The 24117-nt window shown below is 48.3% G+C and overlaps 1 protein-coding gene across 4 annotated transcripts in view; it reads left to right on the top strand.

The window, feature by feature from the left end:
* The window catches only part of GPATCH8 (G-patch domain containing 8), a 56329-nt gene extending 32649 nt beyond the window's left edge, over positions 1–23680 (top strand). For 3 of the 4 annotated variants that reach the window (XM_054000234.1, XM_054000236.1, XM_054000235.1), the window contains 5 exons: positions 3361–3428; positions 3853–3939; positions 7843–7986; positions 17234–17364; positions 17747–23680. In XM_054000234.1, coding sequence (XP_053856209.1) covers positions 3361–3428; positions 3853–3939; positions 7843–7986; positions 17234–17364; positions 17747–21572 — 4256 coding nt within the window. In that variant the 3' untranslated portion in view covers positions 21573–23680. Of the gene's footprint in view, positions 1–1340; positions 1386–3360; positions 3429–3852; positions 3940–7842; positions 7987–17233; positions 17365–17746 lie in introns of all 4 variants that reach the window. The other variant, XM_054000237.1, reaches the window with a different exon arrangement.
* Positions 23681–24117: the final 437 nt, after the last annotated feature.

Here is a 24117-nt window from a genome sequence, read left to right on the forward strand (position 1 = left end):
ACTGCAGGGCTCTGGGAAGGGATGGCTGTCAGGGTTTGTTTGGGTCCGAGCGGTTTTTCACAAGCTGGGAGAAAGGTTTTCCCATTTCTTGGGGAAAGGAAAGCAAAACAGGTACAGCAGGTCAGTTTGGGAATCTTATTTCATTTCTAAGTGCAGGGAATCATTACTAACCTAATTTCCTTTGAGATTGGGTTTTCTAAGGTGTGACTCTTGTGTGAGCTGTTTATTTTTTCCATCCTGCTGGAGGTTCCTGCTCTGTCCTCTCCATGAGATTTTCCCTGTGTGTGGAAGTGTTTTATGCAATAACCCTCTCTGCTTCGGGGTCTGCAACCTATGCAGTTACCAGTCTGTGAAGGAGTTTGCGTTTTGCCTCAAAAAGAAAACAAATGTTGCAAGGTGCAGGGGGCTGGGACAGGGACACAGCAGGATTTGCCCTGGGAATTAGCCCTCCATGTGGCACTGCTTGCAGCCCTGCTGAGTGGCAGGAAGTGTGGGAATGCTGGGCCTTGGAAGCTCATGTTCCCTTCAAAGCATGCTGGTGTACAGGAAAGCTCAGCAGGGACCCCAAACCTTGGAGACTCCGACGTCCAAGCCACATTTACCTGCTGGGAAAGATCCCATTGTCATGGCCAGCAGTAGGATAAATTTTCCTCGAGGAAGTTCCTTCAAAGGAGAAGTTATGAGCTGAGCTTGGGGAGTCCCGTTTCTCCCTTTGGCTGTTCCCCATGTCCCACCTGGCAGCCAGCGGGCAAGGGTGGCCCTGAACCTGTCCCTGTCCCTTCACCATTGTGGCTTTCCTTGGACAAGGAGCAAGGCCACCCCAGTGCCCAGCAGCATGTCCTGCTGCCCCAGCTGGCTCCAGGCGCATCCATGTGAGGTTGGCACTGCTGACACAGCTGTGCTACATGCCTGGATATGCCACTTGTCACCTGGATGTCACACATGAGGTTCCATTCATAATGAAATCATGGTTCCGCTTAAAATAGAGGCATCGCTTTTCGCATGGAATATTAGCCTCTTACCTGCAAGCAGGGTTCCTTTTGGCCCAGAATATTTGCTACTTCCTTAAGATCTGATTTGTTTCCTTTTTAAATTGCCTGCTTACATGTGCCTCAGTGCCTCCTCGGAGCGGGGCAGTCACCAGGAGTTCTCCCAACACCCAGCAGGAGTCAGAGCTGCCCCAATGGCTCCCTGGTTCTGCAGGGCACATCACGGTCATGGGGTGGAGGGGTGAGCAAGAAGCCTCCTGTTATTTTTTTTTTTACCCATCCTCCCTGCCAAACGGCCTATTTTCTGCCCCTAATGGTTTTTGCCTAACAAATGGTGTTTCTTTTTTACAGCGTTATGATCCTGGACTTGTTGTGGTGATGGTAAACTTAGCAGTGGTAATTTTTAATTTTCAGACTGAATTACTCCTTTGTCATCAGTGCACCAATGTTAGGCTTACTTTCTCTGTTGTAGCCATCATCCTTCTGCTTGGTCTTTCATTTTCCTTTCCTTTCCTTTCTTTATGCACACTTGTCTGATCCTTGTTCATGAAAGGGTATTGCTAAGAAGGGATGTTTCTGTTTGTGTTAGAACTGCCAAAATCGGTTTAAACATAAATTTTTAATACTGTCCAAACTTGATTTTTTTTTTCTCCCAACACAATGGGCACTAGCACTTGCTACTGCAATTTCCAAATAGATTTTGAATTTTAAAAAACCAACCTAAAAAACTTTGACTGCCTTAGAAGGCAAAAGTACTGATGCATTGTTTGTATGCAGGGGTTTACCAGGCCAATGAGGCTGCATCGAAAGATCTCAATTGCTGGAGAAACAAAACAAAAACGAACCAAAAATAACCAAACCAAAACAAAAAAGAAAAAGCTTGAAAAAAATTTGAATAATAAATTGTTGGCACTTGGTGCCAGCCATTCCATTTGGGTTCACCACTTACCAGTAAATCCCTGACTGAGACGTTATGAAAGTGATATTGCACCTAGGAAGTCATTTTTATAACCTGTCTTTAATTTGGTCCTTTTGCTAAAAATTGCAGTCACTGCTTACTGTATTATACCATTGGGCATAAGAGAAACCTTGTCAAAGATGAGCATTAAATATCCAAAAATCCAGACTATTTCAATGGTCAATGTGATCACTACTTTTGGACCTGATGGATACCTGTCTGCCAAATTCCCAGGCATATCAACAAAACCATAAAGCAATTAATTAAATGGATTTATTTCAGAATAAAACCACATGTCAGTACTTCAAGGTTCAAAAGCCCCTCTAGGGCTGTGTTTTTGGCAGGAATTATGGCTGATGCTGGCAAAGAGTTCACACCTATCCAGGTTTTCTGAGGCAGTTTTAAAGACTTTTGCACATGTGGATGGCAGTGGAATATTTCGGCATGACTCCAACATGTCAATCTTTTAGCCCAAAGGTATAATACCTGTGTATGTGTGTATAACAAAAGAGTTGTTTACACCAAACAAGAGCAATAATAAGGGAAGTAAACATTCTGTTTTTTCACTCAAGGTTTGCACTGGAGAAGGTAAGTACTTTGTCAGTGGGTTACATCACAACCACCAGTGCCAGTTGTGATGTAAAAATCAAAATAATAATAATTAAAAAAAAAAAAAAAAAGCTGTGGTAGTAAAGTGCTTGTCTGCCCCATTTTGCTTTGTTTGGCTGGTTATGAGTGGATTAAAGATATGTTTTTTTAAAAAAATAAATCTCCAGCATAGTTTGATTAGTTCAAAGTCAATTTTCTTCGCAACCAGTCCTTTTCACAGCTTACAGGTGACACGGCAGGGCCAGAGCATCGCTCAGGGGCTGGGGGAGCAGGGACCCACCCCTGGCCTAGACTGGGTGGTTGGGATGGAGGAAGTTTGGCTTCTGTGCCATTATTCTCCTCAGCATTTCTTACTCCTGGGGAGGGCAAAAGCTGATGGGAGAGAGGCTTCCACATCTCTTACAGTGAAGTTCTAATCAATTATTCATGAGCTGCAACAGTGAAATGTGATTAGCAGCTTCTTCAGTCTTATCGGGAAGATGAGGAGCCTGATGTGGAAGCCTTGAGAAGGCTCAAGTCCTGACATATCAGCCCTGCCCCAGGGCTTGTCATAGGGGAACATTAACCACAAGAAGCTTTTACATGAGCAGTTAATGTTCAGAAAAATGCATTTATCATCCTGGGTGCCATTCGGAGCTGGGCACAGGGTTGGCTGTAAGCTGTGAGAATGGCTTGTGTTTGGTTCACTGTAGCTTTCTGGTCTCTGCACTCCAAGGCAAGATCTCTAACCACCCAAACCCAATGTGTACAGTGAGCTGTGGTGCTGGGCTGCTGCTGACCCCTCTCTGTGTGTTCCTCTTCCAGGGAGGACAGATCCCATCCCTATCGTTGTCAAGTATGATGTCATGGGCATGGGCCGGATGGAGATGGAGGTGAGCTCCCCTCACCCCTGCAGGGCTTCTGGGGAGTGGGTGGGAAAGACATTTCAGGTGAGAGTTTGTGCATCCAAGGCAAAGAACAGCTTGCTCTGGAATCAGCGCAGTAAGAAAACACTTATCTGCAAAATGCATCCTCTGTTTATCCCTGTGAGCCTGAGTTCTGGGGTCTGGATGCTCCCCAAAATCCCTGGGCTCTGAGATTTCCCCTCCCCAAAGCTGTCATGGGCCTGCCAGGGCCCTCCGCATCAGGGGGATTAATGACCTGTTTTACACTTGGGGTGACAAAGCAGGGAAAGCAAAGTACAACTTGCAGATTCTGTTTCAGCTAAAGTTGTTAAGTTGTGCTATCTGGTAGATCTGATAGTGCAATGTATTTATGGACCAAATTGCATCTCTTCTCTATTTTTTTTTTAAACAGCTCGACTACGCCGAGGATGCCACGGAGCGGAGGCGAGTGCTGGAGGTGGAGAAGGAAGACACCGAGGAGCTGAGGCAGAAATACAAGGTACAAAGAGAGGGTCATCAACATCAGTGTCTGTGGGCTGGTTGGGCGAAGACCTGTTCTGATGGGGCTGAGTTCTCCTGGTTCTGCTGCAGTGATGGTGGTAGAAATTCACTGCTCTTGGGTTTGGTCATTGTGAAGATGATTTATATTTTAACACACCAGTTATTCACTTCCTGGCATCAACCTTCCTGTTTGTTTAGCTGCTGAAGAGCCCCAGGACAGCAGCAGGGCTTTCTCCGTGTACTTTGCTCCTGTTCTGGAAGGAACAGTCCTGGAGTGAGAAGGGTGAGAAGGACATTTCCTTCCCTACACCCAGGGCTGCCAGATTTTTAGAGTGAGCCTGCCATGTCAGGACAAAACCTGCAGGTGGTAGAGGGGCAGTTACCAGCTGGGGGGGGAGGAGCTCTTGTGTTGTACTGAGTGAGGAGTGAGCAGAACATTTGTGATGTTATTGCATAAATCCTGCTTGTTTTGGAAAGGTAGGACATGGCTCCAGCTTGGAGAAATTGATGGGCTGGAGCTCTTTGGAAGAATTGTTCAGGCAGCATTAAAAAAAGACAAATTCTGTATTTCTATGGGATTTACAAAACCTGTGGGGTTATTCTGTAAGCCAAGGGCTGATAAAAATGAGCTGTGGTGTTGGGATTGAACGTGACATGCAGGAGCATTCTTGGATTAGCTGTAACCAGGTTCTCTGTGGAGACATGGTCTCTGCTCATCCTTTAATCCACTCTTCCGCTCCCAGCCCTACAGTCCATCAGCTCTGAGGAAAGCCTGCTTGTTCAATTGTCCAGAGATTTGGGGAGTACCAGGGTTGAGGAAGAGACCAAGACATCCAAATGAAGTGTCAGTCTTGCATAAATTTTAATTATTTCAGAAATAATGGGAAAGTAGTTTCAATGCCATTAAAATTAAACATAACCTTGGCAAATCTAAAATTCCATTTCCCCAGTTGAACAGTTAATTCTTCAGGCAGTTTATTCAGCTATGAAAATTTATAGCCTCCTCTCCTCTTTTTTTTTTTTTTTTTTTTTTTTTTCTTTTTTCCTTGAGATCTTGACTTGCTTGGTAAGTGAGCTGCAGGTGTTCAGGTACCAAGGGGGCTGTGGACTCCCTGTCCCTGGAAAGGTTGAATGGGGCTTGAAGCAACCTGGTCTACTGGGAGGTGTCCCTGCCCAATGCAGGGAGTGGGACTGGGTGAGCTTTAAGGTCCCTCCCAAGCAAAACCATTTTGTGATCCTGGAGTTCTTGGTGTTTACAGTTATCTTTCCAAACATAGCCCAACCTCTGTTGCTCTGAGATTCTTTACTCTTCCTGCCCTCATCCAGCACAGGTTTTTTTCAGGAGCTCTGGAGCAGTGGCAGTCTCTCCTGGGTCCAGTGGGTTTTTATTAGCTCAGTTCATCCTTAGCCCCTTGCATTTTGGTATTAATCTGTGAAAAATCTCTGCAGCCGTTACTTTTTGCTGCTCCACAGGAGTCCATTATGTAACTGCCGATGGTGGTGTGTCCTCATCAGCCATTCAGGGAGCCTCAGAGAATTTCAGATCACTCTGCAGCCAAGAAATGTGTTTTAATTCCCTTCTTTTGTATAAATTCTGATCACTCAAATGTCTGGGGTTCATTGTTTAGCCACAGGATGCTTGCTCAAAAAAACCTACACATGGCACAGGAAGCTTGTCTGGGATTCAGAGGAACTTTAAACATCCATGTTCTGTGGAGCTCACGCTGCTCTGTTTTCCTTTCTTGTCTTCCTGGGGACCTGCCTCAGGCTCCAAACTCAAGATTTGTTGATTTTTTTTTTTTTTTTTTTCCTTGACAAGGGCATCTGGTAATAGATGGAAGCAGGAAGTTGCTTCCTTTTTTATGTAGAAGTGAACAGTGCTTGAAATTGAAAACAATCCCAAACATGAGCACTAAAATTTTTTTAGATTTTTTTTTTCCTCTCCTCAGGTGTTGAAATTTTTTATATACATTTTCTATCATATAAAACATGCTCAGTAATGTTATTTTAATGCCATTTTGATGTGGTAACTAAGAGATAAACCATATTGCCTTGAACAAGATCTGAAATTCAAAGGAAAAACCTTTCAAAGTTTTCTGTCTTAAACGTTTGAGGCCTCCTCTTGCTGAGGAAGGAAGCTTCCCATAGGAGGTTTGTATTGAAGATGGAAAAAAAGATCCTTAAGTGCTTTTTCTTTAATGTTAGGCTGTTTTTTTATATAATTTCTCTTTATTCCAGTTGAAATGCCTATGGTCAATGATTATATGGGGAGTGCTGCAATGAGTACAGTTGGCTTTGTGATGCAGCATTTGTAGCTGATTTTGAGTAAAAACTTCCACCTCCTCAGGGTAAACCTCCCCCAGAGAGCTCGTGAAGAGTGGCGATGTTTTATTAATTCCGCTGGTGGGCTTGTAATTGACACAGTCTGGCAAGAGGGAACAGCTGCTTAGCCCTGAGGTTGCTGTGTCCCAGCATCAGGTGTGTCTTGGAGCCCCCAAGATGTGCAGCAGCCCTGGGGGTAGCACAGGCTCCTTCCATACCTGGATTTCCAGCCAGTGCAGCCACCTGAGGGACTGGGATTTCCCTAGTCCCAGAGCTCAGTGCATATTCAAAACCTGTAGCAAAAGAGGGAAGGATGTAGCTGTTGCCAGGTGAGGCATCTCATCTCTGCCTGAGGTTTGGTTTTCCACCTATGCAAAAGTTCAGTTGTAGAAGGGGAGAGATCCTGGTTCTGTTCCCAAGGCAGGGGTCCTCCTAGATTTGATGCCAGTATGTCTCTGGGTCAGCTTGAGGCTTTGAGCCACGCCTTGGAGCACAGACCATCCAGGAATCCCCTGAGGCCGAGCTGCCTTGTCCCATCAGCACTGCAGGCCTTGTTTGAAGCAGTCTTCTTTTAGTGGTACTTCTGCTATGACCAGGGGAGGTTCAGTCCTTGTGGATCCCTTCCAGCACAGAATATTTTGAGATTCTGGCTAACAAATAGCACCAAGGTCGGCAGCATTGCAAAGTTCTGGAATCCCTCCTGTGAATTTACAAAGGCTGCTCAGCTTAGTAAGCTGGGTTCAGTAAGGCCAAGTGCTGGGACCTGCATTTGAGTCGCAGCAGCCCCGTGGGAGGTTCCAGGTGGGGGCAAAATGACTGGAAAGCTGGACAGAACCTGGAGGTGCTGGTCAGCAGCAGCTGGACATGAGCCCAGGGGGGCAAGAGGCCAATGGCACCTGTCCCAGGACTGGGGTGGCAGCAGGACCAGGGCAGTGACTGTCCCCTGAGCTGGTGTTGCTGAGGGACCTCAAGTAGTTGTGTCCAGTCCTGGGCACTGCATGATAAGAAGGAACTGAGGGGCTGGAGAGTGCCCAGAGAAGGGAACGAAGCTGGGAAGGGGCTGGAGCCCCAGGAGAGGCTGAGGGAGATGGGAAGGGGCTCAGCCTGGAGAAAAGGAGGCTCAGGGGGGCCCTTCTGGCTCTGCACAACTCCTGACAGGAGGGGACAGCCGGGGCGGTCGGGCTCTGCTGCCAGGGAACAGGGACAGGAGGAGAGGGAACGGCCTCAGGCTGGGCCAGGGGAGGTCAGGGTGGACAGCAGCAGGAATTTCCCCATGGAAAGGGTGGTCAGGCCTTGGAAGATATGGCCCAGAGAGGTTTGGAGTGTCTCTCCCTGGAGGTGTCCAGGGAAGGCCTGGATGTGGCACTCAGTCTCTGGGCTGGGGACAAGGTGGGCATTGGGCATGGGTTGGACCCAGTGATCCTGGAGGTGTTTTCTAACCTCAGTGATCTTGTAATAAATATAGTCAATGTACACTAAGTTTTTATTAAGCAGTATTTTTCCTTAAAGGACTAACCCAACATCTTCCAGGCTGTTCTACAGGACACTTAACAGATGCAATTTTTTGTTAATTTTTCAGGATTATGTTGATAAAGAAAAGGCCATTGCCAAAGCTTTGGAAGACCTCAGAGCAAACTTCTACTGTGAACTCTGTGACAAGCAGTATCAGAAGCACCAGGAGTTTGACAACCACATAAACTCTTACGACCATGCTCACAAGCAGGTAACCAGTTGTAGACAGCACAGTTCATCTGTTGGATGTTCATCGTGGTGGTCTTGTTTGTGGTTAATACTTGGAGTTTCCCTGGTGTATCTGTTTTCCTTACTGGTCCAGGAATAGGTGTTTTGTGTCGCTGGATAAGATTTTTATGCCCATCGTTCATTTAAAAACACAAAACAACAGAAGAACCCCAAGCCCCACTCCATGGTTGGCATCAAGGAACCCCACTTCTGAAAGACCCACGGGCAGGGATGTGCTGGTGTAAAACTGAGGAGAGTACACGTGGAGGTGGATGGCTCCCAGCTTGCTTTTAGCATTAGTACAGCTTTGGGGAGTGATGATTCCCCACATGTGAGCATTTTACTACCTGAGTCTGTGTTCAGTGGAGTTACTGAAAACAGACTAGGAAATAATGGGCTGTGTCAAAGGAATCCTCAGAGAGAAGCACTTCCCAAATTCTGTAATTCTCAAGAGAAGGTGGGTTCAGAGTCTCTGTGGAACTGGCTTTTTCCCAAGGTAGGGATGTACTGTAGTGTCTGCAGGGTGCTTCATACTGCACAGTAAGTAATGGGAGTTCTTGTGTTAGCCTAATCTCTTTGACCGTTTAAGCTGCTAAATGAGATGTAACTGCACAGCAGATAGCAGTGTTGGGCTCCTCCAGGGCTGGAAGGGCTCAGAGGAAGGGTTTGATGTTCCTAGTCATAAATTCTAACAACACAATCATCAAAATGCTGGTAACTTGAGGAGGATGTGCTGTAGAGCTTGCAAAATAGCAGTGAAAACAGCTTGAAAACAAGAATGTGGCTTTAGAGTATGATTTTTGTTTGTGTGTATTAAGTGTAGAATATGACAGAGAATCTGCTTTGAGCTAAGGGAGTCTTGTCAGGAATTCTCATGGCAGGGCAGTTGGGCTCTGTGAAGAGGAGTGGTTTGGTAGAATCAAGAGCAGAAATTCATTTATTTCCTTGGTTATTGGCAAAGGGGTGTTTTGGCCAAGCTCAGTCATGACATCTGAGAGCAGAGAACTTCCTTGGAAGGCCTCCATCAATTTGGCTGAAACCTGAGTGTAGTGACCTGCATTTATCTGGGAGGTGGCAGGACCTGTTTGTGTCACATTCTTGGTGTGCTGATGCCATGGGATTCCGTGAACTGCTCCAGCCCTCGGTGACTGATGGGGCACTGATGCGAGCCTGGCCAGGCTCAGAGCTCTTCCAGCAGCTGGAGATGCTGTGGAGGAGGAAACTAACCTGTGGAAAGCAATAAAAGGAGTCATCAGCAGGAGTGGCTTGAGAGAAAAATGTCTTGTGTGCACACAGGGTGGGGTCATCTCATCAGGAGAAAGAATTTGGAGGTTGCTTGGTACTGCTGATTATTTTGAGAGGAATTTGGAAATATTCTTGGATAATTCTGTTCATTGCACTCACTTCAGGCAGGCTTTGGAGAAAATGAGCCTCCAAACTCTGGCTGCATCACCCAGCATTAATTTCTAGTTACAGAGGGATTTAAACAAAGAAGCAATCATGCTTTGCTTAGGGAAAAAATTGCTTGTCCAGCTTTGTCGGGCTGAAATGTGTGTGACCCTGCTGGGTCAGCGTTCAGGGAGTGAACTTGAAACCCCCGAGACAGAATGCCAGTGAATTTGCATAAGGAACATTATCTCTCTGCTGTGCTCCCTCCTGCTCCAGGGAGGCTCATACCCAGCAGTCCAGTCTAAATTTTAAAAGAGTTTTTTAAAAAAGCTGTGCTTTTGATCTGTTGCACGTTGATGTTTTATAGTTTGTCTCTTTGGACAAGAGGGTGAAGTTGCAGAAAGGTGAGCCTAAAGTTTTTGAGGAAAAACATGAAGTTTTCCCAAAGTAGGCCATCAGTTGGCTTTCTTGGAAAGAAAGGCCATTACAGTATCTTAGTTATAGCAACCCAGCTTGGTATACATCATCTGCAAGATTTTGTTGTCTCAGTGGTAATTTTTGAGGCAACAGAGCTTGTTTTTGCTTTTTTCTTGGCTCAGTTTCCACAGCATTTTTGCTTTTAAGTATTTTTAGTTCCACGTCCCGCTGACGTTGAAGTGTTTGGTTATCCCTCTGTGGCTCTGCGAGCATTAGGCTGTCCCTGTAAATAGATGTTCCATCCTCAGATCCCTTTCCACTCCCGAGTTATAAAGACGCTGTCTTGTATTCCAGGAAGGAACTCGGGATTATTGCCCAACAGGGATGATAGGTAAGTGTTTTGATCCCAACCGGATGAATTTTGGACCCACCAAAATTGTGTCACCACCAAACAATTAAAGGGGAGGTTTATTCTCTTTACTTCCTGCCTGTCCTGGTTTCATAGACCATTTGGCTACATCTGAATCAACCTCAACACCAAGTTTCTCCAAAAGGCAGCATTTCCTTACCTGGGAAAAGATCCTTGCATTTATTCTCCCAAACCACTGGCATGTTTTAGCCATTGTGTTGGAAGTGTGCAGTGTTGTTCTGGAGCTGGTTTTAATTAGGTTGATAGTTGATGAGAAGTGCAGCTGTTTTAAGGACCAGTCAGCACATAGCCTGTCCCTCTCAGGGGACTGCAAGCAGCTGGAGTGGGTGCAGGTGGCCCTGCAGGAGGGGCAATAAGCTCAGTTCTCTCACACACCCTGCAGTGAGCAGCTGGAAAGGCTGCATCTCATAACTTTTTGTACTGCTGCTGATGTCTTCAGTGGTGGGTTTTTTTAGCTGTAGGATTTTGATCTTGAAGGCCTGGTAGGTTATGAAGGGCCCCGCTCCTCATGATGCCCAGTCCTGACAGTCAACAGAGCAATAATTAATAATAATTAACAGACAGAAGGTGGCAAATGTAGAAAGAAAACTTCTGCAGCTAAGAAGGATCTTGGGTGGTGAAGATGGACCATGCATGGGTGGACCATGGGTGGAAGTGTTCAGGGCCAGGTTGGACAGGACTTGGATCAACCTGGGATAGTTCAGGGTGTCCCTGCCCATGGCAGGGGGTGAAACAAGGTCATCTTTAGGATCTTTTCTAAGCCAAACAGGTCTGTGATTCTGTGATTTTTTTTTTTGCTGCTTTCCTGCAGATCCACAATGTCCTGATCCTTGGGAGCTCCCACAGTCCTAGAACACTCTGGTCTCAGTGGGAATGTGTCCTTAAGGCATTACACCTGTGAGGGCTCCTTATTTGGTTTGGGGTTTTGACATTAAGATGAAGACCTCGCGTTAGATTTGTGTGAAGATGACTGTGAGCCCCTTGTCTGGGTTGTGCCCAGTCTCTGTGTTCCTATCAAATAAAGGTGGATGTGCAGAGCCCAGCACCTGAAGCAGCCTGCAAGAGTTATGGTTGGAATTACCTTGTGTGTCAGTTAGGTAGCATTTACAGTCAGCTTTTACTATGGGGGATTTTTAACAATCCAAGAACTTGGAGAATCTTCCACCATCACCTCATTCTGCTCATATGCCTGCTGAGGCTTGAGCTGTTTACTGAGTCACTGACCCAACAGAATCAAAACATTCCCCTTCTGCATTGCCTGTGAAAAACAAACGTGTTCCTGAGTGAACCTGTGCCAGGTTCCCTGGGAGAACACAAACCAGCATTGAAATGCAGATTTTATGTAGCTGTTTTTTTCCCCTAAGTATGTGGTGTTTTGGAGGTGTAGGTGATTAATTCTGCCTGGATTCTCTTTGTAAAAGGGCGAAGGGAGTGTATTCCATAAAGAAGTTCTTTGGGAAAGAGGGTGGAACTCAGAACTGAAAGTATAGATGTGCAGTTCTCTTTGTGCCCTAATTAGCTGCATCTTTGCTTCTCATGCTGAGGGGGAGGGATCTGTTCAAGCACAGTAAAATTACCAAGACAGTCACTGCTGGGGTTGAGGAGTACTCTGAATGCAACCGCTGGACTTTGTGTTTTGGGGAGACTTGAGATTTCCAAAACCTTGGGCCTCCAAGCACGGCTTGAATGGAGAAGACTGAGGAGGGAATCTCTGAGGTACTTGTGTTACACGGGAGGTTCTTCTGCTCCAGAAATGCTTTGCCCTCAGAAGACCCACCAGTTAACAATGAAGGGGCTCCAAGAGAACTGGAGAGGGACTTCGGACAAGGGCATGGAGTGATAAAACAAAAGGGAATGGATTTAACTGAAAAGGGAGTAGGTTTGGGTTAGAGATGATGAGGAAATTCTCCCCAGTGAGTGTGGGCAGGCCCTGGCACAGGGTGCCCAGAGCAGCTGTGGCTGCCTCTGGATCCCTGGAAGTGTCCAAGGCCAGGTTGGACACTGGGGCTTGGAGCAGCCTGGAATACTGGAAGGTGTCCCTGCCCATGCCAGGGGGTGGCGCTGGGTGAGCTTTAAGGTCCCTTCCAACCCAACCCATTCTATATTTTTCTTAACCCAGCTGAGAAAAATATTGATTCCTTCCAGGGAGGAAATTAAGATGAAATAAAACAGCATTTGCAGGCCATTTCTCCTCTGTTCTTTTCACTTCATTTATAAGCATGCAAAGAATGTTGATGACCAAAGATAAACCAGGCTTGTGTTCTCGCTTCAGTAAAATGATCAAGGTTGCCATCCTTTGAGCTTGTGTTTCATGGTATCGTTCTCTCCCAAAAGCTTTTGGGGCAAAGAGTCAAGCAGACATCAAAAGTTCAGAAAGCAAGAAATCTGCTGGCACAGAATGAAAAGCACATTATTATTATTTTATTTTATGTGGGTTGGCAGAGAGACATGAGAACAATGGCAAGGGAGGAGGGGGCTCTGATGTCATGGGTGCTGCCTCCTGCCTTGAGCCCCAGAGGTGGATCTGCTTTGACCCATCTCAATATGAGGCTTGGCATGAAAGTCTCACATCTTCAGGTCTGGTGACAGTGTGACAATGCTTTTGTCTTGTGAGAATAACAGGGGCTCTTTCTGCTCTGCACTTTTAGGCAGAGAAAGTCTCTCAGTGGGCCTCAGTTCAATGATGCTGTGTGGCTTTGTCAGCTTAAACAGAGAAAATCTATCTACTGCTGGTCCTGAGCCTGTAAAGCTGTGCACCCCAGCTGGGTACTGGGGAAGGCTTACCTGGTACCATCTCATTAGCAAAATCTGGGCTGTGCAGAGTTTTTTCATGGCCCTGAGGCTGCCAGAGTTCCACGAGCGCTTGGACAGTGCTCCCAGGGGTGGGGTGCATGGGGTGGGATTGTTGGGGTGTCTGCAGGGCCAGGGGTAGGACTGGATGATCCTTGGGGGTTCCTTCCTTCTTAGGACGTTCTGTAATGATCTAGTGATTTTCCTGTTGCAACAGTTCCTGACTCCTGCTCGCTCCCCTGGATTTCCCTCCTTTGCTGTGCCTGGGATGGGCTCTCAGGAGCTTTTCAGCAGCGCCTTGGTGCAGCTGGTTTAAGCTGATTTGTGAGAATTGGAAGGTGCTGGCAGTGTTTGCCAGTTTGGCCCTGCCCGAGCCGTGCAGGGATTGGGAGATAATCCAGCACTGTGGCCTCTCTGTGCTGCAGTCCAGAGGCAGCTGCAGATTTGATACCAAACTCGCTCTTTAGGAACTCAATTTGCACTCCTGTGGAAATGCAGAGACGAGTTTGGAATTTTGTTAGAAACAAGGCTGGAAACTTAAAATACAATTCTTTGTTCCAAAGCTGAGGGGGGTGGAACTATTAATAGACCCCAGGAAGGCTGGAGGTAGTGAACTACTGCCTACAGCATGTGGAAATCTGGAGAAATTTTATGTAAGTGCTGGTGATTTGTGTCACTGCTGGTCACTGCAGTGTAGTCCTTCTGACAGCTGAAGTAATAAACCAGCAGAATATTCCTTGGCTTTATGGTCCCCATGATCCTGCAGTTTGAAAGGATCTTGCTGCTTCGATAAACTGCTGCTTCCTCAGAAAACACACTGCCCAGGGAGAAAAAAAATGCCCCTTAATTTTGAAATCTTGTAATAGCATGAAGCATGTGTTTGATTTAATGCAGGTTTGGTGGCTCTAATCCTGTTGAAAAAATCATTGTCTTGCTCAGCACAATGGGAATACTTTAAAAGGGAGGATTCACCCCAAAAGTAGGACTCCTTGCGGAGGGGAGAAGTTCCCTGAGGATGGTTGAGTGGCTGTGTTAAGGCTTTATTAGAATTTCTCCATGATGCTGGGGAAGGGGCAGTTCCATGCACCTCCATCCTCACTCACACCTACACATATGGTGTGGTGCCAAAAGTCATTTAGAGGTTTTTGGGGGATTAGAATTAACACTCTTCTCAGGATTAGATGGAAATTTCTTTAGTGTAAGCTGAGCTTAAATACCTGTTTAGTTCAAATGATTTCCTGGCCAGGCTGAGACCTGGAAATGTGTGAGCAGCATTTCAGTGCTCCACATGCTCCCTTCAGCCAATGAAATTCTCTTTGGATTCCCCCTTCCCAGTCAGGACTGGGGAGCAGGGTGGGCATGGCTGTAGTGAACTGGTTATCCACTCTGAGGGGATGAATCACTGGATTCAGTGACATATTTGAAACAGTGAGGGGAGAGTTACAGATTATTTTGAATAGTTCTGGGTATTTTTCATTCCTGCAGCAGGTTGTCCTTACAGATGAGCAATATGAGCTCCTTTTTCCCCCCTTTTCCCTCCCCCAGGATGCATTTAGGGAAGGTAATGCAGTCCAGCCAGGTCTCTTGCACCTGGGGTCATTTCTGATGATAGGTCTGTTGGTTTAGGTCAGTCTAAGAAGCTGAGCTATGTTCTGTTCAGTATTTTGCATTTCCAAGGAGCTGGCATGGTGCATTTGTGAGCTTTTCTATCCTGTACTTCCCCAGCAAGACTCTTTTTCCTCCTGACTCCTGTGTGACAAAAAGAAACTCAGACTTGAGATCTCTTGGTCCTTTGAAAACCAGACCAACTCTTCCCCAATTTTGGAAGTACCAAATTCTCAGCAGTCTTGACATGAGAGCCAGTGGTTTGTCAGCCTAAGGGGCCCAGGTTTGGGTGCACATGGGAGTTGCTGTGGTGCATATTCTGGATTACAGTGCTTTGGGGTAGTTAATTTGCTTCACACCTCTAAATTTTAAGTGTTGAGAGTGGGAGGTTTGAGGGAGCAGAGACACAGAAAGGTCAGCATTTAATAATGGGCATTTAATTCTGTCTGCATTCAAATTGCCATGTAATGGAGGCAGGAGAGCCTGGGGGCAGCTGCATGTTCCAAACAGCTCTGAGCTCAGTTTGTGTCCTGGGGGATGGTCAGGACCATGCCTGGGGGCACAGCGGGCTCTGAGTGCACCATTGCACCTTCCTCTTGAGAGGAAAAGGTCACAGTTCATGTCTGGTGTAAATAGCTGGGTCATACTTTTTTCCAAATGGGTGAGTGATCTCGAGACTTGGCATCAGCCCCCATTAAACAGTTTTGTCAGCTGTTGGTGGCTGTAACTTCCCAGGGCGTTTCAGACTCACTTTCAAAATCAGCATGAAAAAGCTGATAGCATTCCTCAGTCCATCTATTTTTTTTTTCCCCTTCCTCTTGGAAAAAAATTTACTCCTCAACATTTAACATACACCACGAAACCCTTGAGCCCTTTACTTGTCCTGGTGAAAGTAGCTCTGCTGTTCCAGGTGGGATCATGGCTGTGTCCGTGCGTGTCCGTTGTGTCCCCTGCTCCAGACCCCAGCTCGCTCCCGTGGCGTGGCTCCGCTCCTGCTCCGTAGACTAGCTGGCACACTCCCCCACAGCTCTCTAGTAATGCTTGCTTGGTTTTGTTTTTATTTTTTTTTTCTCTCTTCCACTCCTGTTATATTTTTACTTTCTTTTTTTCTTTGTGATGTGACGTTTTCAGCTGATGTATTGAAAGCAAACCCTTCTAATTTGGGAGTCCAGATCACAAGAGTGAGTTTCTTTCTACTGGTGTCTGTAGTTGTATCTTTTTTTGTGTGTCCTCCCCTCTGATTTTGGTAATAATCAACCACATTTAGTAAATACAATTAGGTAAGAGAATCCTCTGTCTTGTCCCTTTTTCACAAAGCAATGTTCTCTTTACATTGGGCCAGCTTAATTCTTCTAATTTGAGCTTTGGTTTGGTTTCCAGATCCACTCTTTCTGTGTGTGGCAGTCTGACTCTGCTCCAGGAAAGAGGCAGAGTCAGGCAGCCAGAAGTATTTAGAATTCACAAGTGATTTGTACATCCTGTACAAGAATTGTTCCAAAGTGACTCCTGCTCTGAGTCCCGTTAGTCTCCCAGGCCCTGCATGAAATGCCTGAAAAACATGAAACTTTTTTCCAAAAGCTGAGTACAGGATGCATTTTGGAACTGGGCCCTTTGAAAGGGTTTTGAATTGTGCACTAAAAAAGAACAGTGAGTCTCTTTAGGGTGGTAGAGGTCTGTCTTTGTTGCTTTCTGTTACTTAAACTTCTGTAGAGCACTCTAAAAAAATGTTGTGAATATCCACATATATTCCAAGAAAAACCAGCAGCCTCTTCTCCTAGTACTCTGAGACAAGGACTTTCCAAAATGTTCTGAAGTCTTGGATGTTTATTTTCTATTAGAATTGGCTACTTAGACTTCCTCAGTATATTAGGATGTTTGAAATTCCTTGGGATTGGGTTTGCTCCCTCATTATAAGATTTCTGGGGAACTTGGTGCTTCTGCCCCCACCAAATATTCAACCCCAAGAGACCCTCTTGCCTTTAGAGCAGTTTATTTCTTGACCCTCTCAGAACTACTGTCAGGAAATCAAGTAGCTGGTTGTGGTGTATGTTGTACTCTGGATTTGCTTATGAAATCATTTGCATGGGATTTTTGGCTCCTTCTCCAATGTAATGGTACATTGCTTTTGTAAAATGTCATTCCTGGGTAGCTCTGGCACCAGCTAATCCCTCCTGTCCTTTGGCCCATGCTTTTGACTCGTGTCATGCACTGTTTGTCAAGTACATCTGCACGCTGCAAGAGCAGCAAAGTAAACAATCCTTCTTTTCCCCTTTTCCTTCCAGAATTTGCTTGTTGCTTCAAAATCAGCTTTGTTGTCCATGCTAAAGAAAACCAGTAGTGTGATTGGAAAGGGGTGTACACAGAACTTGAAGTCATAGCTAAAAGTGACCACCAATTGTCTTCTCCTTCAGCTACTGGGAGGATGGCAGTGTGCTCCGTGGGGTTTGTTGAGCTAAGATGCTATTGCTCCATCCTGGCTCAATAAATGTCCCTGGGGAGGGGCTTGACACCGCTATTTCCAGTGCTACAGCAAAGAGCTGCTCTTGGACAAACCACAAACAGCTTTGATCTGATCCGTCCCTGCTTTCTTTTGCCTCAGAGGTTGAAAGATCTCAAGCAGAGGGAATTTGCTCGCAATGTCTCGTCGAGATCCCGGAAAGATGAGAGGAAGCAGGAGAAAGCCCTGCGGCGCCTGCACGAGCTGGCTGAGCAGAGGAGGCAGCCTGAGTGGTGAGTCTGGGTGGTCCCCAGCACCCCTGGAGCCTGGGGGCTGCACCCCTGGGCTGGGCTGGCACTCCTGTTTTGGGATACTGCACAGGCTTTGAAGGCAAAGCTTCACACTGGTGTTGGGGCTCATGCTGTGGTTTTGGTAGGAGTGAGTTCACTAAACTGATCATGCAGAGCATCCCCAAATTGCTTTAACCAGCAATACATTTTCTTCAGTTATTTAATATTATGAAAAACTTTGAGTGGCTGTATAATTATATTTTAATGCATGTGTCTGGGAGCAGGAGCACTTGAGCTGTGTAAGATTGTCTCCACTGAGGGATGAATCCTCCTGGAGAGGGACAGGGACACCAGTAAGCTGTGTTTTCTCTCTCCCCTGTTGCAGTGCTCCTGGAAGTGGGCCCATGTTCAGGACCACCACGGTGGCTGTGGACGAGGAAGGTGGAGACGACGATGATTCCGCAGCCAACAGCAGCTCCTTCGTCCAGACGAGCTCCGGCCAGGCCACAGAGATGAGCACGGACAGAGGCTTCCTGAACACTGGACAAGGCAGTGTGATGCCAGGCCAGATGTCTGCCCAGGGGTCACAGGCCATCAGCTTTGGCATTAAGAGCTCTCTGGGAACTCCACTACAGAAGATCGGGGTGTCCTTTTCCTTTGCCAAGAAGACCCCAGTGAAGCTGGAGACCATCGCTTCCGTTTTCAAGGACCACGTGGACGAGTCCAGTTCTGCAGATGGGGCAAAAGGTGACGAGAGGGGATCCTCGGAGGCTGGCAGCCTGCAGAAGTCTGGGGAGGGTGAAGGCACCAATAATTCTGATGGCAAGGCGGAGGACGATGACCAGCACGACAAGGACAGTGGGGCTCTGGCCAGCACCTTATCCAAACTGAAGAAGATGAGGCGAGAAGATGGACCAACAGCCGTGGAACCAGAATATTACCACTACATCCCCCCGGCCCACTGTAAAGTAAAGCCCAACTTTCAATTCCTGCTTTTCATGAAGGCTACTGAGCAAACAGAAGCTGAAAATGTGAACAAAAAAAATGCGCACGAAGTGAAAAAGGGGAGTTCCCCCAAACCCAAACCGAGCAAGCACACAGAAAAGGCTGCTGAGAGCACAGGACAGCAGAAGGAGCAGAGTACTACTGAAACTGCAGCTCAGCAGGGCAAAACAGAACGAAAAGACATCCCAGAGAATGAAAATACACAGGAGAGCAAGCACCTTCCAGAGAGCAATCCCCCTGAGCCAGACACTGCTAAAGAAGCTCCTCCTCCTGCCTCAGGCTGCAGAGATGGCTCTGAGGGACCAAAGCACCCCACGGGACCTTTTTTCCCAGTTCTGAGTAAGGATGAGAGCACAACACTGCAGTGGCCTTCAGAGCTGCTCATCTTCACCAAAGCTGAGCCCTCTGTGTCCTACAGCTGCAACCCCCTGTACTTCGACTTCAAGCTCTCCCGTAACAAGGATGCAAAAGGGAAAGGGACAGAGAAATCCAAGGATCCAGGGGGGCTTTGTAAAGACAACACTCAGAGCACAGAACCTGGTGAGGTGAGCAAAGCCAAGGAGGCTGAAAGTGTAGGAAACAGTTCTGCTCAGAAAATGGAAAACAAATCCCAGAGCAAGCAGGAGTCTGGTCTGGGAAGCGTCGGTAAGGGAGAGGGGGAGGACAGCAGTAAGAGTATAACTGGTAAGAGTAAATCTGGAAGGTCCCATAAACACAAAAAGAAAAAGAAGCACAAAAAGTCCAGCAGACACAAACGCAAACACAAGGAGGAAGCTGAGGAGAAGGCCCGGAAAGCTGAGCTGGGGGAAGAGAAACCCAAGAAACGGAAAAGGCACAGGCACAAAAAAGGTAAATCCTCCGTTTCGACAGAGTCAGATCGGGTACTGAAACCTGAACTGTCTGAAGACTGCAGCCATTTCCAGAAGAAAAAGCGATGCTCCCAAGAATCCCAGAGGAAATCCCTGTCTGCTGAGGAGGGAAGCAGCAGTAAAAAAGAAGACGGGGGTAACTCCTGCCAAGAGCACGGCAGCAAAAGACACAAGGCTGAGCTGCAACAGGTGCCTGGTGTGAGGAGGCGCTGCCCGGCTCAGTCCCAGGCCCGGAGCAGCTGCCGGAGCCAGCAGAGCAGCGGTGACGATGACAGTGACGAGGGCTCCCCTGGCAAGCACTGCCGCCAGAAGTCCCCGTCACAGTACAGCGATGACTACGACTCGGGCAGCGAGCACTCCCGCAGCCGCTCCCGCTCGGGCCGCAGGCACTCCTCACACAGGTCCTACTCCACCAGCTCGGACGCGTCCTCGGAGCACAGCCGCTACAGCCGCCACAGGAGCTACTCGGACGACAGCTACAGCGACTACAGCGACCGCTCCCGCTGCCACTCCAAGCGCTCCCAGGACTCGGAGGATGACTCCGACTACAACAGCTCAAACCACCGCTCAAAGCGGCGCAAATACTCCTCATCGGAAGATGACTACAGCTCAAGCAGGAGCAGGTCCAGGAGTCGGAGCAGGAGCCGAACCCACCCTCGAGGCAGGTCGAGATCGAGGAGCCGGGGCAGGAGCCGCAGCAGCAGCTGCAGCCGCAGTCGGAGCAAGAGGAGGAGCCGCAGCGTGACAGGCCGCAGCTGGAAGCGCAGCCGCAGCTACAGCCGGGACCGCAGCCGCAGCACCCGCAGCCACTCGCAGAGGTCCCTGTCACGGAAGGGCTCACGGGGCCACGAGAGCCCCGAGGAGCGAAGGTCTGGCAGAAGGGACTTCATTAGGTCCAAGATCTATCGCTCCCAGTCTCCTCACTACTTCCGGACAGGCCGAGGTGAAGGGTCGCTGCTGAAGAAGGAGGATGGCAAAGGAGAGGATCTGAAAGGATCTAGCTCCCTGTCCCAGAACAGCAGCAGCTCTGGCATGGGGCGGGCCTCGGAAGGGGACTGCAGTCCTGAGGAGAGGAACTCTGTCACCGCAAAGCTGCTCTTGGAAAAGGTGCAGTCCAGGAAGGTTGAGAAGAAGCCCTGCGTCACTGACGAGATGCTGTCAGGGGCAAACAAAGTGGGCATAAAGCTCAAAGATCCTCCCCAGGGGTACTTTGGCCCCAAACTGCCTCCTTCCTTAGGCAACAAACCGGTTCTGCCCTTAATTGGGAAGTTGCCAACTATTCGGAAACCAAACTCCAAAAGATACGAGGAGTCTGGTTTGGAGAGGGGTGAGGAGCAGGAGCTGTCAGATGCTGAGGATGGTTCCCAAGGCATGGAGGAGGGTCAGCTGGCTGGCCAGTCTCTCCTGGAAGATGTGGTGATGGTAATTCAGGACAAACCTCTGGATGAGCAGAAACGTGATGAAGCCTCTGTGGAGATGCCGTCCCTTTCCCTGGATGCTCCAGCGCTCCCTGAGTGCTTTGGCTCTGGAGATCTGGTCATGCCACACAACTTTCTCTCGGATCCGAGCGATGGTGATGGGCTGGAGCCTATGGACAGGGGCAACCAGCCAGTCCCAGTGGAAACCAGTATGATGCCCTTAGTTCCAGATGTTGAGCACTTTCCTGGCTACGTGCCTCAGAGCGGGGAGCCGAGCATGGAAGGAGATAGGGAAGGGGGAGAAGATTCCTCTCTAGCCCCGCTGGAGAGCCAGCCCATCACCTTCACGCCCGAGGAGATGGAGAAGTACAGCAAGCTGCAGCAGGCCGCCCAGCAGCACATCCAGCAGCAGCTGCTGGCCAAGCAAGTGAAGGCCTTCCCTGCCTCAGCCGCCCTGGCGCCGGCCGCGCCCGCGCTCCAGCCCATCCACATCCAGCAGCCGGCCGCGGCGTCGGCCACGTCCATCACAACGGTGCAGCACGCCATCCTGCAGCACCACGCCGCTGCCGCCGCCGCCGCCATCGGCATCCACCCCCACCCGCACCCACAGCCCCTCGCTCAGGTCCACCACATCCCCCAGCCACACCTGACACCCATTTCTTTGTCCCACCTGACCCACTCAATTATTCCGGGACACCCCGCCACGTTCCTGGCCAGCCACCCCATCCACATCATTCCGGCGTCTGCTATCCACCCGGGCCCCTTCACCTTCCACCCTGTCCCTCACGCTCTCTACCCGACCCTCCTGGCTCCGAGGCCAGCAGCCGCTGCTGCTGCCACGGCCCTGCACCTCCACCCCCTGCTGCACCCCATTTTCTCAGGACAGGACTTGCAGCATCCACCCAGCCACGGCACATGAAGGACAAAATGAAGGAACCTCGGAGGAAGGAGAATATTTGGCGTTTTGGGAAGGGGTTGGAGTCAAGCCAGCGGGCAGGTGAGGCCTGAGCATTTCCTTTCACTCTTGAGCAGCCAAAGAAGCCGGGGGCTCGAGGACTGGCAGTTGGCTGTATCCCAGGGATGTCTCGCTCCGATCCTCCGTGCACGCAGCAGCGCCGCTCCAGAAGAACCATTTCACCTTTAGAACAGCGAGACACTTGGAAAGGCTTTTTTTCCCCCCTGGATTCTTACACTTGGTCATCTTCCTTCTGCCACCTTGTATATGATAAATGAGGTTTCATACACATGAATAGGATCTCTAAAAATCCTTTTAATGAGGTCATCTAATTAAAATAGCATGATTGAATCCGGCTTGTAATCGGCAATGGAACATTGGAGCTGTCAGCTGCAGAGGGGCTGGAGGCCTCACTTTTCAAGCATTGCAGGAGGTTCCTTGGCCCCTGTCTCTGCAGACGTGGGTTTTTCTTGGTGTGAGCAGCAAAAATGGAAGTAAGGTCTTAGTGTAAAGAGGAGGAGGAGCTCTGTGTGTGTGCCCAGAACTCCTGTCCTCCTCCATCCCACATCCATGTTCTCCTGCGCCAGGACCATGCCTGGACATCCCAGACTGGAGAGAGCTTCTTGGATGAGGGGTTGGGATTCCAGTCTGGGCTTTGACCACTCTTCTCCTGAAAGGGGGGAAAAAATCACTCTGAATTCCATCTTCTGTGGGGTTGGGAAAGAGGCACTGGGATGGGAGAGAGAAGGAAAATCCTGTTAGGAATTGAAGCAATACAGAGGATGGAGGAGCGCGACCTGGATGTAAAACATGTTCTTTCCTCTGTAACACTGATGGTTTTCTTATTAATTTATAGGATTTTTTTTTAATGTAAAGAATTGCACTGAACTCTGTAAACAAAGATGCTGCTTTTTGTAGCTCCTATCAAAGGTTACATTTGTAGTATATCGCAATAATATTTTTTACAGCCAGTTCTTAGTGGTACTTGTTCTGGTGGCTTCTGTGTAAATATGTTTGCTGTAGGTGACCCAAGACACTTGTAAAGGTTCAATTTATAGTTTCAGCTAGATGCAGAACAGCTAAGCATGTATATTTTATCAAGCTCATGTATTTTTGAAGTTTTTATGTAGTATAAAATGTAAAAACAAACAAAAAATCTTCATTTAGAATTTTGCAGAAGAAAAAAAATCAACAGGTGAGACTTGGGCAAGGTGAGGGGTGTGGGGGTAGCAGTGACTCTGGCAGGTAGTGCTGCATTCCTTCCTGCCATAGGAATGGGCACTGGAGCAGCCTGGGGAGCAGCAGGAATTCAGGGTGCTCCCAGAGACTAGAGAGCCCTTTTTTTTCCTTTCCTTTTTTGCCCCCTTTGGAAGCAGTAATGTGCAGACTCTGCTGGTGCAGGAGGAGCCTTGGGACTGTTCCATCCCACACAGAGGGTTACCCCAACTTAGTCCAAACTGGGATTTCCCAGTTCTCCCAGCATCACCCAGCTCAGGTGACACTGCCTGTGGGAGCTTCCCCACCCCAGCGCAGGGCATGAGCTGCTGCTGTCCCCACTCACAGGGCACTGCAGGTGTCACAGCCCTTGGGCCACCACTGCTGGAGGGAGGGATTTCAGAGCAGTGTGGGGATGTGTGACATCCCTGTCCCTTTCCTGTCCCATTCCTCGTCCTCTTCCCTGTCCCCTCCTGGAGTGCAGCACGAGGCCAGGCAGAGTCAAAGGATCAAAACCTCCTGAGCTCCCTCATGGTGTAAACGAGAAATCGGAGCAGGTCAGAGTGACAGCAGTCACAAAAAAGGGACTCAATTTCCTGTAAATACTGCACAATTCAGTGTTACTGTCAGAGCTGAGCTTCTTAGGGCCCATCCGTGCCCTGGCCCCATCGCACTGTGGGCAGGGATTGTTTTTGGACTTCAGGATAGCGCTAAAATAATTAACCTGTCATTACTTAACAAGCATAAACAGACTGTATTTAACTTTGTCACATAAGATATATATATAAATATATATATATGCTGTAAAATGAGGGAAAAAAACCTTTCTAATAAACCAATGATTTGTGGAAAAGAAACATGATGCTGTGTGGCGGTGGGGAGCTACTGTGTAGAGCACCAGCTTCTCTTTTCCTAACCAAAGCCCTGGTTTGATTAAAGGAAAAAAATCCACCCCCTTCATGCCAGCAGGCTCGGGGTCCAGGGTGCTACCTGCCCTTCCCTGGCGGTGGCCCTGGGAGGAGGTGGCTGATGAAGGATGGTGCAGTAGTGCTGGAAGAAACAGGAAATTAAGTAACTGGACAGAAGACAGGATTATAATTGCCCTTTGGGGGTCTGGTGTGGGCTCCAGCTGGGTTCAGATGCTGCTGCAAGCTGGGGATGAGACCTCCCGAGGTGGAGCAGCTGCCCCTGGGTCCGGTGTCCTCCTCTCCCGGGCCACGGCTCCGGGCTCAGCTAAACCCTTCCCACCCCTCGGAGCTCTGCCACGGCTTTGGGCAAATCCCGCTCTCTTCCA

The sequence above is a fragment of the Vidua macroura genome, chromosome 27 (genome assembly GCF_024509145.1).
Source record: "Vidua macroura isolate BioBank_ID:100142 chromosome 27, ASM2450914v1, whole genome shotgun sequence".
NCBI classification, from domain to species: domain Eukaryota; kingdom Metazoa; phylum Chordata; class Aves; order Passeriformes; family Viduidae; genus Vidua; species Vidua macroura.